The sequence below is a fragment of the Cornus florida genome, unplaced genomic scaffold (assembly GCF_030987335.1).
Source record: "Cornus florida cultivar Cherokee Brave unplaced genomic scaffold, ASM3098733v1 CherokeeBrave_3.0.0_Hap2_Chr08, whole genome shotgun sequence".
NCBI classification, from domain to species: domain Eukaryota; kingdom Viridiplantae; phylum Streptophyta; class Magnoliopsida; order Cornales; family Cornaceae; genus Cornus; species Cornus florida.
The window spans coordinates 43,306,854-43,324,243 of NW_026775578.1; the positions used below are offsets into that span (position 1 = coordinate 43,306,854).

The window sequence follows — 17,390 nt, forward strand, 5'->3', positions numbered from 1 at the left end:
TATTTATTCAATGACAAATTTTTTGTTTATATACATATAAGTATATATTATGTTGGATGTGGTGGCTCAGTGATTATCTGTTACTTGTGGCCCAAGGCCAAGTTCGAATTCCCCCTCCATCAGTAAATTTAAAAAAGAAAGTATATAATAAGTTATTAAATTATTTTGTTTTTTATTCAATAACAAATTTATTATTTATATATACATACAAGTATATATTATGTTGGATGTGGTGTGACATATTACTAGTGGCTTGCGGGCAAAGGCCAAGGGTATATTAAAATTTATACCAAGTTCAAATCCCCACTTCATTAATAAATTAAAAAAAGGTATATAATAAGTAATTAAATTATTTGTTATTTATTCAATGACATATTTTCTTATTTATTCGGTGACAAATATATTGTTTATATACGTACAAGAATATATTAAGTTGAAATTAAAAAAAAAAAAGAGATATTAAGTTATTAAATTATTTTGTTATTTATTCAGTGACTTAATTTTGTAGAGTTATATGTATTACTGTATTCATACCGCATCAAGAACGCGTCTGTGTTCAAACTTCGTTGACTTATTATTCTATGAAAAAACTGGAAAAAAAATTCCAGCTGCTACGTAGAAGGTGTTGAAAATAAATTAATAAATAATACGATAATTACAAGACAGTTAACCTAATGAAATGCTTCTAGTTTTTTACTATGGAATCTACAAGAAAAGACTTCGTCACCGTTCTCTCTTCCAATCTAGTTGTCTCCCTTCAATTCAATTCCCGATTCGGTATCCCTTTCTTCCCCAACAACAAACCCTAATTTCTTCAGTTAGGGTTTGGTGAAAGGATCAGATTCTTTGCTGGAAAGTGATTGAAGAATCGAAACACACCATTAGCAAAAGGCGAGGTTTTCTTTTCTTCGAAAGAAAACTTGCCAATCATGTCAAGATCTGCTCGCTGTCTCCTCATCTTCGCCGCCGTCGTTGGGCTGTGCTCTTTCCCTCCCACCGCCAGATCACAATCCCTCATTCGCTTGCCGGGCGATGACGGCTCCGGCGAGATAAACGGCGAAGATCTGTGCTCCGGCACGGCGTCCCCGCCCTCCTGCCCCGTCAATTGCTTCAAAACCGACCCCGTCTGCGGCGCCGACGGCGTCACCTACTGGTGCGGGTGTGGCGACGCCGTCTGCGCCGGCACTCGCGTGGCCAAGCTAGGGTTTTGTGATGTGGGGAATGGGACCAGCGATGTCTCTGGTCAGGCACTGCTATTGGTTCATATGTTGTGGCTCATCTTGCTTGGCTTCTCTGTCTTGTTTGGCCTTCTCTAATGCACATTCTCTGCTCTCATCTTCTTTGATTTGAGGTTAGATTTGTTACAGTTTGATTATTCGGCGGTTTCTTGTTCTAATTTTTCTTGATCTTTATATATATATATATATATATATATATGTATGTATAATTCTGTGTGTAGAAGGGAGATTTACACCATTGTTCCCTTGATTTTGTTGTTTTTGTTGTTGTATTCTGTTTTTTCAATTAATGGAAGTCATATTCTTTGTGTACTTATCATTAATTTACTTGCAATTCCAATTTGTTTTTAACTATATTATAGTATCAATTCTGAAGAACTTAGATAATAAATGTGGAAAATCTTGTAGTTGAGCAAAGTTGATTATACACTTTCATACTAGCATTTTAGAGAGAATTGTTTCCCTTCATTGATTTACAAGCCACAAGTTAAAGAAAATGTTTGTTTGAATCTTCATTTACTGTGATATTGATTTGTAATGGACACATTAGCAAAAATATATTTGAATATGTTGCGTATGGGACCGGTGTTTGCAAGTGTAGAAATTGTAGAATGGATGGTTAGTCCTTTCTGGAGGTGTGTTTTATTAATCAAATCGCTCGATTGTAGCCTGCTTTCTTTGCCATCTCTACCGACCTTTGTATGTAGAGTAATAGTAGTATCAGTAGGAGTGAGTGATGCAACTCACGAGTTCTATGGCTATTAAAAGATTTTCAGTTCCAATTCATCTGTCATGTTGATTTACTATCCAAGACAATTGCATCATAGTGTGAAAGTTTGTTAATTCATTCAAATTCCAACTCGGCCAGGATTTAAAAGTACCAAATCGATCCACTACAATATATATGTTGGAAAATCTACGTATTATCTATGATTGGTTCCGCTGCATAAGCAATACCTTTTCCGAATTTGCAACTATCCTTTGCAAAGAATCCAGTTCTTAAAAGTAAATACTCAATGCCCAAGGTAGTCATATCTTAAATCTTCCCACAACTTCAGATGTTTAAATTTATTTCTATCCTCTGTTCTTAACTGATTTTTGGTTTTTACATCCCAAATTTCTTACTGTTTTGTTTAGTTGTTTTTGCCAGATCCTAATCAACTAAAGATTTAACTTTGCAGCTCTCAGGAGCTGATTAGTTGTTAATAGGCAATATTTTTTAGTCTTTTGTTAATTTTTGGTTAACAAATATCTATTATGATTATGAGCAGTCTGGGAAAAAAAGAAGAAGAAATAATAATAATGAAGTATCAGACATGTAGTTTATCGATTTGAAAGTAGTTCAGCAAACAGATCATTTGATCATGTTAGAAAAAATAGTTCAGTTTGACACTGGATCATATGCTTAGTATTTAATATCATCTCTCACCTCCCTCCCATTTCATTTGTATTTAAAGGTGGATAGTATTTCTCATGTTCGGACCTTATATCTCAGTGAAAGAACTCTTTGATATATAGATAAGGACCGCAAAATTGAAACATAATCTTAACCAGGACCGGGCACTCACAGTAAAGAAGAGGGTGGCTCAGATGTTCTTGTTCTTTTTGGGTGGGTTCTGATGCGACATTGTATCATGTTGAATGCAAAATATGGGTATAAGCGTTACAATTTTTGCGTGATTATTGACAATGCAATAGTAAGAAGTAAGAGGCTAGTTTTATTGACAATTTAATTTATATTATTATATATGTGTATATACATATTTGGTGGGAGTGTTGGGGAGTTGGTTGTTTGGTTGGTGTTAGGTTTGTTTTGGTTTGATACCAAGACAGCTGGGATGTGATTGTTTTTAGGTTGGTTTCTTGAAAGTCTCTATTATTTGGGCATTTGGAAATAATTTAGTATGTAATAGAAAAGTTTGGAAAGAGGCCCCTTTCATATGGGATTAAGGTGAAGTGTGAAGTGTGATGGTGATGAATCCATCCGGTAGTTCGTTTCATTTTGTCGTTGTGCTCGTATGAACACGTTTGAGAAGCCTTGTAGCTTGAATGAATCTGTATAATCATCAGAAAGTTCACTTACGTTCCTTCGACATGGTGACACGTTTGAGAAGCCTTGTAGCTTGAATGAATCTGTATAATCATCGGAAAGTTCCCCTATTGGGTAATTAGTTGCTGGGAGTTGGTGCATTGCAGTAGTATACAAAATTAGACTCGTGTTGTGCATTTATAGAGCTCACCCAAATGTTACTCTCCTGAATAGGGGATGATGGCAGTTAAAAGTTTGGTACTTGTTCGGTTCAATTAATTTTTTATTTATTAGGGTTTCAGAAAATACTTTTTAGAAAATCACAGAGGAACATTATCAAAAACTAGGTCCTTTTCAATTCCAATTTTCCAGAAAATTATCAACCAAAATGAATTTTGGAGCTGTTTTCTATGTTTCAGTCGAGGATATAGACATGGTATATATGCCTAACTCAACTCTCCGCTGATTTAGTTTACATGTTTCAACAAACGAGAGAGTTTTAGAGCTTGCAAATATTAAAATCCTTGTAATGGTTGAATATAGTTTCTCTATGAATAAAGAGAAATAAATGTACATAATTTCTAAAAAGAAACTGTGTCATCATCTTGTTATTGTTTCATTTCAGCATATTGATTAACAATGTTGGGTTACTTCTATGTAGAATAAATTCTGAAACAATCAAATATCGATGTACAACATATTTCTCTAAAAAATAAAAAGTTAAGTTCTGATTGCATTTCTCAACACAACCTTATAAATTTACGCTCAACTTGGAGAATAATACAATCAGAAGCTTTCTACCGCTTCAAAAGGAAAACAGTTTTTCTAGCAACATAAGACAATCAATTGAATTTGATTTATTGAGAAGGGTTTATTTTATCATTATTATTTTTTTTACTGACAAAGTAGGGGGAGCCCATTGAAAAGGGGTTCAATGGGGTGTAGTTGTTGGCCAATTAACATATATATATATATATATATATATATATATATATATATATATATATATATTTGCCCTGATAAACAAAAAGCCAACAGGCCAATTACCCAACAAACAAAACGCGAACATAATAAAATCACATACTCATCAAATCAGACTATTCCAAAAAAACTTAATATTAAACTAAGACATGACCATTGTCATGAGAACCAGAACTTAAATAGTTTCTACAGGAGGAGATCGTCTAGCACCAACGCATCATACAACAGCGGAAATCACCAAGGGGAGGAAAGCAGCAAGCAAGACAACAACTCCAAGATTGCATCCACAAGACACCGCCGATTGAGGAAAAACCACCCAACCCCGCACAAGAGGCAGGAACAACAAAATCCGGCATAGATCAAAGATCTAGCCGGAGACAAAACAACAGATCTACCCATCGAGCTAGAAAACCAGCCACGCAGGAGTAGATCTAGCAAAAGCACAGCAAAATGGCGTGAACCACCCACCGAACAAACTATTTATAACACGCCGAGTTTATTATGCAGTGGGTGACAAGAATCGGCACCTCCCCACTCCTATGGGAGGGAGTGGGGAGCAAGCAAAAGGAAGAAGAAAAGGAGAAGAACAAAGGGCCGCAGCGGCTGAGGGGTAGAGAGAAGCCAGAGAAAAGTAGAGAGAGAGAAATAATGAACTAGCCAATTAACATTTCACACCAGTATTTATGGTGAAAATTTGAGCAATATAATGAATACCAATTACTTTATCACAGAAGACTAGGGATTGTACTAGGCCGGGATCTCATTCTCTATCCTCACTTAATTTTTTCATCCCCACAACTGCTCCAAAATTCACCTGGATTTTCAAAGCAGTCTCCATCCCGTCCCCATTTACATATTCGGTTTCTCAAAACAACCCAAAATGGGGCGAGCTCCGCCAGGGTAGGAATTCTTGCCATCCCTACTCGCACTTCTCTTTTTTCACAAAACTTGAGACATGAAACGGAATAAGGGTTAAAATTTTCCAGTTCTGTGTATATATATATATACACTTAAATATATCATAGTATGTAAAGGTAATTTGATAAATTTATAGTATATTCAGGACGGGGCAACCCTCTCCCTAAAACACCCAAAAACCCATCGGATTTTTTAAAACAACTCCCATTCCTGTCCCCATTTACATAATCGGTTCTCCAAAGCCTCACCCAAATGGGATGAGACAAGACACCCCCGCCGGAGTGAAGATACAGAAGACCAAACTAAAAATACCGAAGTCTCTCACATTAACTAACATGAAAGTACTTTGTCGAATGAGCTTCTGACTTTAATATTGTAAGGACAAAAAAATTGGAAAGGACTTTGCTCCCTAGAGAAGTAATGGTGATGGCTAAATAGAAAATCGTTTAGAATCCCACAGTCGGAAACAGTTGTAAAGTGGGGGATGACAGGCTATTCTCATCACAACCTTATAAATTAAGTTCTGATTGCAATTCTCATCACAACCTTATAAATTTACGCTCAACTTGGAGGATAATACAATCAGAAGCTTTCTACCACTTCAAAAAGGAAACAGTTTTTCTAGCAACACAAGACAATCAATTAAATTTGATTTATTGAAAAGGGTTTATTTTATTTTTTATTTTTTTCCTGGCGAATTAGTGGTAGCCCATTGAAAATGGGTTTTACCAATGGCCAATTCACATTTCACACCAGTATTAATGATGAAAATTTGAGTAATATAATGAATACCATTTACTTGATCATACAAGACCAAACTAAAAATAATGAAGTCTTCATGAAAGCGCTCTCACATTAACTAATGCTTAACATGAAACCACTTTTTCGCATAAGGTTGTTGGGGAAGAGAATATGGAAAGGACTTTGCTCCCTAGACAAGTAATGGTGATGGCAAAACAGAAAATCGCTTTGAATCCCGCAGTCCAAAAATCCGAAAAAGAGTCCGGCTGTAAAGCGGGGGATGACGGACTGACTCGCATCAAAACGGTTGCCATTCCGCTGCACCTAAAATCTATGATGGCGGACTAACCAGCATCACACAGTTCACACTACCCTGTAGCAGTCTATTATAGGCAATATCAAACCAGAATACACACACGAGCAAACTTCAGTTAATCAAATCTTCCCTGTTGATCTGGGCAAAAAGGAGAATCCATAAAGAGTTTGGCCAAAAACAGAACGTTGGTTTCGAATATTGTTCAATTCCTTCTTCCTCTAAATCTTGTAATAGTTACCAAAAGGACATCACATTCACCTCCACAGCAAATGTGCAATAAGAATTCACTCTTAAAAAGAAAAAGAAAAAGAAAAGCCCAGAATTAGATCAGCTTAAGCGAAGTTTTGGGAGGCATAGATTTGAACTTACTTTCCCATTGTCTTGTCAGCACGGAACTGTCGAACCAAAGAACCAGGCAGTGATTCCGAATTAGAAAAAGAAAGGCCGTATGATCTAAAAGTCTACAAAGCGAACACAACCGACGAGCACAATAAACCTTTCCATTACTGAATGAGCTCAGTTGCTTCAGCTTTGATTATCCTTCTTGGAGCTCTGGAGGGAAAACGTCGGTTCACCTACGGGGTCTACATTAGATGCTTTACTCTCATTCCTACTTTCATCAAAGGAAGTAATATTCTTCTTCTTTCCTTCATATTCTGGGGGGGAGATCTGATGAAGTGCATTGCCAGCAGACTGAGCACCAATCACGTTCTTATACATCTGGAGAGCTACAGCCATTACGCTGGCAGGATCTGTAGTATTTGTAGGAAGCAGCATTGTTGTGCCCTGAGAGGACGAAGAAGGAAAATAGAAATCAAACGCTCTGGTCATTAAGCATCAAAACCAATAATATGATACAATCTTAAAATAGGTCCGGGCTTAACCTCTTTGGCTATATTGCCGAATGCGTGGAGGTATTGCTCTGCTATTCTTAGACTTGCTGCCTGCAAATCCAACCACAATCATGAGCCTTAATGCATATCAACTACGAGCTTCGTAAATAAAGAATATTTCAGTATATGCAAATAAATTTAGACTCAATAATTCATGTCTGAGCTTTTGCAAATGACATACCATATTCTTTGTACATCTTTAAACAATATCAAAAGCATAGTTTTTACCAAAGAGGTGAAGACCTGACAGATTGCATATGTAAAGTAGTGACAACACATTTCAAGTGAGGAAAGGGCAAGAAACAGTGAAACTCCGCAAATTGCAGAAAACAAGAAAATACTATGAATTCCCCAGGAAGGCATGCAATGGCTGACAGAGACTGATTCGCATAACTACATTTTGTAGACGTAAAGGGACAGCATGCAGAAAGATGCAACTCCAATGTGTAACATTGTTATCGAAACTACCAGAAATTTGCAATAACCATTTTGTCCCAATAGACGTCGTGTATAAGAACAAAAGTAAATAACAAAATGTGTGATAGTGTAAGAAAAATTTGACTTAAATCAACCAAATAAAATACAGAGTATTTTTAAGAATGCACTTAGATGAGAGCCAGAAGGGGGGAAAAATAATCCAAATCACTTTTCCACTAGAGAGAGAGAGAGAGAGAGAGAGAGAGAATTCTTAGGCTGGCTGTAAAGCTATTCAGAACTCCTGCCGCAAGTACCTTCTGCGTCGCTAGAATGCTGTCCTGTGGATTTTGATGGATAAGTTCTTGAGAAAGGAGGGTAGGAAACTTCCATAAGGAAAAAACACTAAATGGAACACCTCCTGAAAATTGCTGATGGCAGTGAGAGCATCTATTGCCAACAAACTAGAATTTAGAATACTCACAACCTATTGCAGAACTGTATCAATGTGTTCACCGATTTGTGTTTTATCTTATTCTGGGTATCAACTGTTTTTATTATTGCAATAGAAATAACCCTATACATAGTTTAGTCATCCAGAATAATAGTAATATAGCTACCAGCCAGCTAAGTGATATACTCCCTCAAACACCACGCACTTGCCAAAAGAGAGAGAGAGAATGGCCAAGAGTTACTGCAATTCAATTTCGAAAGTAAAAACTAAAAACCCCACATAACAGTTGTCATGGGCAATTGTGGTGTGTCAGTAAATGCAACTAATCACAAATACAAATATCATAACCACCACTATACATATTGTCGGATCAATTTAGACGTATCACAGGCTGCAAAGTAAGGTTACCATGTAAATCAACTAAATTTCCAAAAAACCATCAACCCAATATAGTCGACTTGTATCAATGTGTTCACCGACTTGAATTTTATTTTATTCTGGGTATCAACTGTTTTTATTATTGCAACAGAAATTACCATTTTCACAGTTTAGTCATTGGAAATATAAGTGATATAAAACAAACTACGAGCCAGCCAAGTGATATACTGAGAATCCTCCCTGAAACATCATGCACTTGCCGAGAGAGAGAGAGAGAGAGGCCGAGACATACAGCAATTCACTCCAGAAAGTAAAAACCCCACATAACAGTTGTCATGGGCAATTGCGGTGTGTCGGTAAATGCATCTAATCAATCACATATGCATATATCATAACAATCACTATATATACTATCGGATAAATTTAGATGTATTACAGGCTGCAAAGCCAGGTTACCATGTACAACAACTAAATTTCCAAAAAACTAAAAACATCAATTTAAAATGCTGTAGTCAACTTGTAGCCCAATCACATGGAAAAGTTCTACAGTTAAAGGTGAGGAATTTCTGCAAGTTAATAAAATATGAAAGACTTATGCAAGGTATGAAATCCCAACACACCATACATGCAATCAAGAGTAATGAAGATCATTACCTCTACTCCACCATGCTCTTTAAGGGACTCTGAAACCTTCAGAATTCCATCAGCTGTTGCTTGTGCCCTGGCAAAGATAGCTGCTGCTTCTCCTGATTTAACAGAAGGATTGAAAAAATTGTCAATGAGGAGTGGAATATATAAAAGAGGTGGAGCAACAATACTGCAGACGCATCAACATCAAAATAATCCTTTGAATTATCCAAATAATATAGATAAGCTAATACAGAAAATTTGCAGGGTCAAGAATATATAGGACTAGAGCATCATTGAACATAAAACGCTCCACAAATTGACATTTACATAAAGTTCACCACTATACTTGGAAATGTCTACAGCATAATCAACAGTTAATTATGTCCAACACTACATATGGATATAGCTAGCCAATCACTGCTGCTCTGTGGTGTTTAAATTAAAAACTACTCCGTAAATGAGGAAGCTATAACTAAATTGATGAAATCATGAAAACTATCCTTGCGCACGGTTAATTATAAAATTATGAAAACTAACCTTGTGCTCTGTTAACCTGGTCCATCTTTGAAGCTTCTGATGCAAGGATCACTGAACACTTTTTCCCATCAGCAATATTAATATGTGCCTGTCGTTCTCCTGTTAAATATAATTCACCAGTTATCAAGAATATAAGAGGAAAAAAGACTCTGGAAACAACATTCATTGGTATAATAGGTGTTACGACAAATGCCGTAAACCAAAAAACAAATCAATAATCAAGCTGAAAAGTAAACACGCCACACACAAAGGACACAAAGATTTATGTGGTTCGGCGTAAAGCCTACGTCCACAATAAAGATCCGGCGAAAGATTTCACTAAGCAAAAATCAGGAGTCTAAAGTTTCAACCCCCAAACCCTAGCTCTCTCTCTCTCAATCTCTTCCTGCTATTTTCAGTGTTCTCCCATATCCCACTACAAACCCTAAATGCCCTTATATACTAGGCTACATGAGAGTCCTAAACAAGGTCCAAGGCCCTCAAGTAAAAAAATGATTCAGAACCGGTTCACAACACGGCCCAGGCCGAAACAAAATTCGGGCCACATCACAAAAGGTTTGTTAACTTCCCTTCGTTAGAAGTCGAAATTGTGTGGTTGAATGAGGTGGAATATTTTCTTGACAAACTCTATACTTTTAAGGCAGTGGGAAATGGCTAAAATTAATTAGCTTAGAGATGAAGTACAATGGCCCCATTTGGGGGCAAAATCTTTGTTGAATATGCTAAGGCTGCTTGACTAATAAAAATGTTCACATCAGGAGGATTAATAGGTCAACTGCACTTTTAAATGTAAACTCTTGGCTTGGACGATGACATAAGATTTTGATATCAGGTCACTTGATTAATGGAGGTTGGATGATTCCTAACAGGTGTTAGATGCAAAGAAATAAGGTGAAATCAGTGAAATATTTGCACATCCAATTACTAGATGCTATAGAGATTTGGTAACTCTTTCTTTCCACTTATGAGGCGTTTCTAGATCCTGCCTTCGTAGTTGGTGTACTGTTATGGGAGTTGGCATTGCCAGGACCTTATAATTTTAATTTTGTTAGATAATCAACTGAATGCATGTTGTGTTGCATTTGGAAAGTAAATAGAAGAATCTTATTGGTTGCTATGGATTTTAGAGATTCTTTCTTAAACGGGTATCCAGGTTGATCGTGTCAAGAGGGATGGGTTTTTTGGGTTATGTGTGTAGACTTTCTTTTGCTTGACCAAGTTGGGTTCCTGAATAATGCAAATGCTAAATGTACATCAGACCTATCTCTCCTTTTGTTAGACTGATGTGAGTCACAATTACTTCTTTTTTTTATTATTACGAATATAAATTTCAGTTGTCAAAGAAAGAATTTACAAAGCCATGTGATGAAAAATTATACGCATCTCTATTAAATAAGAAATCAGCCTATGGAGTATAACTGTCTGAATCAGAGTACAACCCTGATTCCAATCCATAGATTAGTCCATTGTTCAATCACAGAGAGAACTGAAATTTAAAATAAATAAAGGGGGGCGGAAAAAAGGCTTCAGTACCTTCTGATTCAAGAACTAGAGCTCTCTTTTTGCGTTCAGCTTCTGCCTGCATCTCCATAGCTGCCCTAACTCCACGAGGAGGATTTATGTCCCCTAAAGAATACAAGATAATGAAATGTATATGAAAGCACTGTAGGAAAAAAATTAATGAAGAAAAAGAAAAGAAGAAAGTTAGACAAAAAGTTCACTTACTTATTTCATAACGAAGGCACTTCAGACCCCAATCTTTTGAAGCCTCATTGATGGCCATCTGAGATAACAAGACCAGTTTAAAATTAACTAACTGTAAGCATATAATAAAAAGATAAAAATATAACCATAATGAACTTGAATTGCAACATACTTGCCATACAGAGTAGATATGACCTACTAAATAAGCTGCTAATCAAGTTCTACAACATTAGAACAGAAACATGATTCCGATTGCAGCATAAAGAGCAAGCAAGGTGTATAAAACTCGAAGATACGGAATATATATATGTGTGTGTGTGTGTGTGTGTGTTTTTTATATCATAAGAATGTTGCCTCAGCTTCTTCCTCCTTCAGAATGATTGAACCAAAATGATCCTATCGTTCAATTTTTGGTATCCCTTGGCATCAAACTAACTATTCTAAAATACTTAATATTAATTTTTAAATTTACACTCCATATAATAAGTTTTAGACTTACTATTTTTAAACTTTTTTAATTCAAACTAACCATTTTACCCTAATGTACTCTCATTAACTAAGATCATCACCATGGAGACTTTTTCAACACACTCTAAGCTCAGTTCATTCCCTTTTTATTCAAACTCAGTATATGCCAAATAAATACACCATGCAAACTCTTTCAACATAGTTTCAACTCTGTATATTCATAAACAATGGTAAGTGTGGCAACTTGTAATAAGCACCTATTATAAATTAAATTCACTTCCTTCTCACAAAGTTGCACCACACATTACCCGCGCTAGATAAAGTGCACAGTGCACTGAATGATTATGTCCACGAGTCTCACATGCAATTGCAGAAACTTGCCATATTACCTTCCCAAGTGCCATACAATTCCCATAAACCATTGAAGTCCACGGTTCACTTCTTGATGTTTGTACAAAGTAGAAAATTTATGTGAATCTATTGAGATATGGTATGTGGTAGGTGAACATTTGTTGTAATGTCTTAGTTTATTTCAATTACTTTCTTCAAAATTCAAAGTACCTTTCACAATTTAAAGAGCATTATCCAATGGTTTCAATAATATAAATATTTCTTGTAAATTATAAAAGAACATTATCCATAGCTTGGTTTACGATATGTCCACTATGTAAAAAAGTCGCCATACTATTGAGTTAAAAAACTGAATCAATGGAGTACTTCAAAGAATCAACAACCTCCCCCAACGTCAAATGTTGATATTGGGACTACAACAGAGAACTCATGCAGTAATTGATGCTCAATGCTAACATAATCAGAGCTCAAACAATCCACTACCCAAAAGAAAGCAGACAACTATGAAATTCATCAAATCTATTGAAATCTCACCACTATCTTCTCATTCAGAGTGTCCCTTTCCTCAAATGTCTTGTCAAGTGTAATCTTTCCAAGCTCACTGCGCATAGTGGTCTGTGCAAGCTGAATAACCGCATACAATGGATTCTCAACACCATAGGATGCCAACCGAGGGTCCACAATCTGCAATCAGTAACTTTCAATCCACCAATCCAGCAGACAAATCCAAAAAATTGAATTAAAAAAAAAAAAAAAAAAAAATGTACCTTAACATAAAGCACTCCGTCAATCATGATGCTAACATTATCCTTCGTGATAGCAGACTGATCCGGAATCGGAATCGCCTCTTCTTTCAAAGAATGCACATACGCAATCCGATCCACCAACGGAACCAACAAGTGAATACCAGGAGTCAGAGTCTTCACATACCTTCCAAACCGTTCCACAACATAAGCCTTCTTTTCAGGTACTATTCGTATGCCCCAATTGATTGGAGGTGCAATCTCATACCTATTCTCACAACCACAAATCTAAACTTAAGTAAAAACTACTAAGCAATTCAACACAACAGAAATCTAATATATACATAAACAAAACATATATATTCGCAGACATATGTATTGTTCCTCAAATTGACAAGACTAATGAGAAGGAATCTCATACCAATTCACAAAAGGCACAAGCATTAGCTACTAAATAAATCAATATAGCAAAAACATAATCTATGTGTGTGTATGCGTGTGTATATATATATGAACGCATATACGTCTGCACATATATATGTATGTATTGTTGTTACCTTGAACTACTAAGCAATCCAACAGAAAAGAAACCTAATATATATGCATAAACCACACATACGTACAAATATACATTCGCAAACAAGTATATTTTTCTCAAATTGATATGAATCAATATAGCAGAAACATAATCTATATACATGTGTGTGTGTGTGTGTCTACATAGATTATTAAGCAATTCAACAAAGCAGAAACCACAAATTCAAGCTCGAGTAAAAACCACTAAGCAATTCAAAATAGCATAAACCACACATATCTACAAAGTATACATATATATACTCGTATATATGAATTGTCTCCCAAATTGATAGGAGGAATCTGGCACCAATTCACACAAGGCACACGCATTAGCTACTAAATAAATCAATATATCAGAAACAAAGTCAATAGATATATATATAGATAGATAGATAGATGAACGCATATAAGTATTCATGTGTGTGTGAAATGTTGTTACCTGGAAATGGGATCGCGACTGGTGCGGAGATGGCGTACGGCGAAGGGGAGTGGAGATGGGAGAGGAGAGGAGCGAGAAGGAGGAGATAAATGGTTGGAGAGGAGTGAGGACTGTTTGAGAATCAAGGAGGGAGAGGAATTGGAAATCCATCTGCGAGTGGGTGCCAATTGGCTTAGGTGTTGAAGAGATCTTAGGGTTTTGATGGAGCTCTGCTTGGCTATGTTCATGATTTCGGATTCTTGCTTGATTGATTGAATTTTGAGTCTGCGATTTGGGGATTTCTATTCTTCTCCTACTACTACTTCTACTTGTTGTTCTTGTTCGCCAAGAAAACTGTGTGCGGGTGTTAGGCGACTGTTTGGGCACAGGGGTTTACAAAACCCTGGTAAAACCCAAACTGTGGAAGTCCACTCGATTGAATTTTTAGTTCAAGACGATCTATGGAAGAGACCTTCAGAATAGGGTTTATTTCTTGGGTGGTCCAATCCACGATCCATATTTGGTTTGGGCCCAATCTTCAAGACCTAGGGCATGGACTGAATGTGATCCAATCCAATTATCGGGTCAAATACCAATTGTGTTTGAAAGATCTAGTTCGGATAAATTGCAACATAGATAAATTTATCTTACAAATAAAATATTTCAGATAAGAGTTTGAATTTGACGAGAATTCTTGTATACCCTTTTGATAGAATAAAATAATATAAAAAACAAAAAGAACTGATTTAAAACTCCTCGTGAAACTTTAAGAATTCATTTTTTTTTTTTTTTCTGAATTTTAAGAATTTGTATTACAAATGAAGTTAGAGAGAAGAAATAAAATTGGAAAAGAATGTTTGTGCTAAGAGTTAAGGAAATGTTATGGTATTTATTTGTTGGACAATGCTTAGGCTCTTATTGGTGTCACAATTTGTTATGCTACAACATAGTCAATAAAAAATAAAAGACAATAATTAAGAGGATCTATATTATCTCACTACAAGTGTGATACAATATTGTTAGGAGTCTTTTAACACATCATGGCAATAATAATACTAATGTCATCTAAAGATGAAATGAGTCCACTTAACTTTCTTTTTTTCTTTTTTCTTTTTAATTTATTCATTGACAATCAAAAATGTTTTATCACAATAAAATTAGAGTTAAAATCATAAAATAAAAACCCTCATACCTTATAAATATGTGTTATAACACCCCAACCTAAATTAAAAAGGGAAAACTACAATTAACTAGGTTTAGGAGTCTTAAATAACAAATCAATCTATTTTTAAAGTTAATTTTTCAATTTGGTCAAGTTAGGTAAAATAATTACATATGCATTAAAAACTATTATATAGGTCCAAAATATCCTCCAAACACTTATTTCAAAATACCAAAATATCATTCCTAAATCAAATCATTCTTTCATTCATAAATTTAAAAAACAAGATTTTTAAGTTGACTTTCAACTTGACATTTCTCCATATGGTTTATATCTTACCAAAATAAACAAAATAAAAAATAATATACTTTATCCAAAAAAACTTTAACGATATCTCTTAATTTAACAGTTCAAACCTACAAATATCAATTTAGAAATATACAAATAATTTAATAGAAATTCATTATGTATAGAATTTTTTTTTTGTCAGTAAGTGAAAATTCATCCTATATATATATATATATATATATAATTTTATTTGCATATAATTTTAACCATATCTCCTAATTCATACCAATATAAACTTGTAAATGTGAAAACTTTCCTATGAATATATATATATACACACACACATACATATATACACATATTGTAAACATGTACGAGAGAGGTTGATCATGAAAAAACTAAATGGATAGAGAGGGAGACCATGAAAAAACTAAATGGTTGCTTAATGTACACCAGCAATCATTTTTTTAATTTATTTATAAAACAATTGTAATTAATTGAACCAAAAAAATTGATGACCATCTCAAGGCATGCACCACAACAAGAGACGATTTATATATTTTTAAGTTTAATTTTATATATATATATATATACATATATTTGGGACTAACCTTTGATTGCCCCATTTTTTACTATATTGAATCTTTTTTATTATTTGTATAAGGTATCGTGTGTGTATGAAAGTTGCAGCAATATGGTTCAAAGTTAAAAGGAAAGAAATTATTTAAAGAAAGTACTTGATTTTAGAGAAATAATTTTTAGTATTTTGGAATAAGTGACTAGAGGGCATTTTAGACCTAAACAATAGTTATTAATATATATGTAATTATTTTACTTAATTCAACCAAAGTGAAAAATGAACTTTTAAAATAGACCAGTTTGTTATTTAAGACTTCTAAGTATATGTAAACGTAGTTTTCCAATTAAAAACCCCCTACACTTAAAAAAAAAAAAAAATACCCCTCCCTATAATCCTAATCATCAGGATATATATAAAGATCAAGAATATTTATACATATCTTGCTTCATCTTTATCTATATATATCCTGATGATTAGGATTACAGGGAGGGGTATTTATACATTGTGGCAGTATTCATGTTGGACTTGTTAACCTGGTTATAAAATGGCAAACTTGACTTTACTATTTAATATTAAAAACTAATAAATATTTTTTAAAAATTTACAAAAATACTCTTTGGTGGTTACTTGAAGCTTTCTGGTTTGCGCAACCTTCTCGTTGATTCTCAAGGCATCGATCATTGTTGTGGTTCATGCATGAAGGAAACTTTGAAGCTCTGTGTTCACCAGACTATGATGCGTTGCTGCCCTGTTCTTCTCACCAAAGCTGATGGGTAATCAGGTCTCACCAAAACTTCAACCCTCCACATTGTATTTCTCTAATTAAAATTAGAGTTTCATGATGAGGTGGATTCTGTTTGGACTTGTTTGTTAATCAAACGAGTCAAGCTCGAACTCAAAATCAGTTTCTAGATCCGTTTAGTAAACGAGTCAATATTCCTAAATAATGTTGGGCTTGGCTCGTGAACATGATCTCGTGTAAACTCATATATGTTCATAAATATAAACTCGTATACACTCGTAATGTGTGTTTATAAATATAAACGTATAAATTTATATTCAATATGGATTATGAAGTGCTCTAAGAAGTCCGACATTACTATCTTCAAAAAAAAAAAAAAACTCGTATGTGTTTATGAATATACACGTGTATAAGGCTCATATAAGTATACGAAAGAACCAAACAATCTAGCTTGAACACAAATTTAAATCGTACTCGAAGTACTTTTGTTATTAAACGAGCTAAACTCAAACTTTTCAAATAATGACAAGTTGAGCTTTAGCTTTTCGAGATCATTACAATTCGAAGCTGACCCCATAAATGGACAAACCAAACCTAAATAGATTCAAGTTCAGTTCGGCTCGATTCATTTACAATCTTATGTCAGATCGAAGGATCGATCATAGTAAGAGTTAAGCCACATACAAATAATTAGAAAATAATTAATATTTAATAAGTCCATGCTTATTAAACATAAATAACTTTAAGAAATAACCTTGATGTCATATTGGATAATTAATAACTATTACTTAATAATTTTGATTGGTTTAGAAAAACGCTATCATATTAT

At 34.7% G+C, this 17,390-nt stretch overlaps 2 protein-coding genes across 2 annotated transcripts; one reads left to right on the forward strand and one right to left on the reverse strand.

The window, feature by feature from the left end:
• Positions 1–548: 548 nt before the first annotated feature.
• On the forward strand, positions 549–1,552 carry LOC132271517 (uncharacterized). The gene has a single exon (XM_059772914.1). It carries the CDS (start codon positions 930–932, stop codon positions 1,314–1,316), a length of 387 nt encoding a protein of 128 aa, XP_059628897.1. The 5' UTR covers positions 549–929; the 3' UTR covers positions 1,317–1,552.
• Positions 1,553–6,338: 4,786 nt separating this feature from the next.
• On the reverse strand, positions 6,339–14,212 carry LOC132271519 (uncharacterized). Its single transcript, XM_059772915.1, has 9 exons — positions 13,811–14,212; positions 12,820–13,063; positions 12,587–12,736; positions 11,255–11,312; positions 11,063–11,155; positions 9,530–9,628; positions 9,017–9,108; positions 7,108–7,167; positions 6,339–7,009 (listed from the first exon to the last, which is right to left on the reverse strand). Exons 1-9 carry the CDS (start codon positions 14,035–14,037, stop codon positions 6,749–6,751), a joined length of 1,284 nt encoding a protein of 427 aa, XP_059628898.1. The 5' UTR covers positions 14,038–14,212; the 3' UTR covers positions 6,339–6,748.
• Between the last annotated feature and the right edge of the window lie 3,178 nt (positions 14,213–17,390).

Bases quoted from the DNA above. Each gene is read 5' to 3' on its own strand.
- LOC132271517 (XM_059772914.1), top strand. From the start codon at position 930: ATGTCAAGATCTGCTCGCTGTCTCCTCATCTTCGCCGCCGTCGTTGGG.
- LOC132271519 (XM_059772915.1), bottom strand. From the start codon at position 14,037: ATGAACATAGCCAAGCAGAGCTCCATCAAAACCCTAAGATCTCTTCAA. The intron at 9,629-11,062 runs GTACTGAAGCCT...TATATTTAACAG, and splicing joins TCTAGTTCTTGAATCAGAAG to GAGAACGACAGGCACATATT. The intron at 7,168-9,016 runs GTAATGATCTTC...TTGGATTTGCAG, and splicing joins AAGAGCATGGTGGAGTAGAG to GCAGCAAGTCTAAGAATAGC.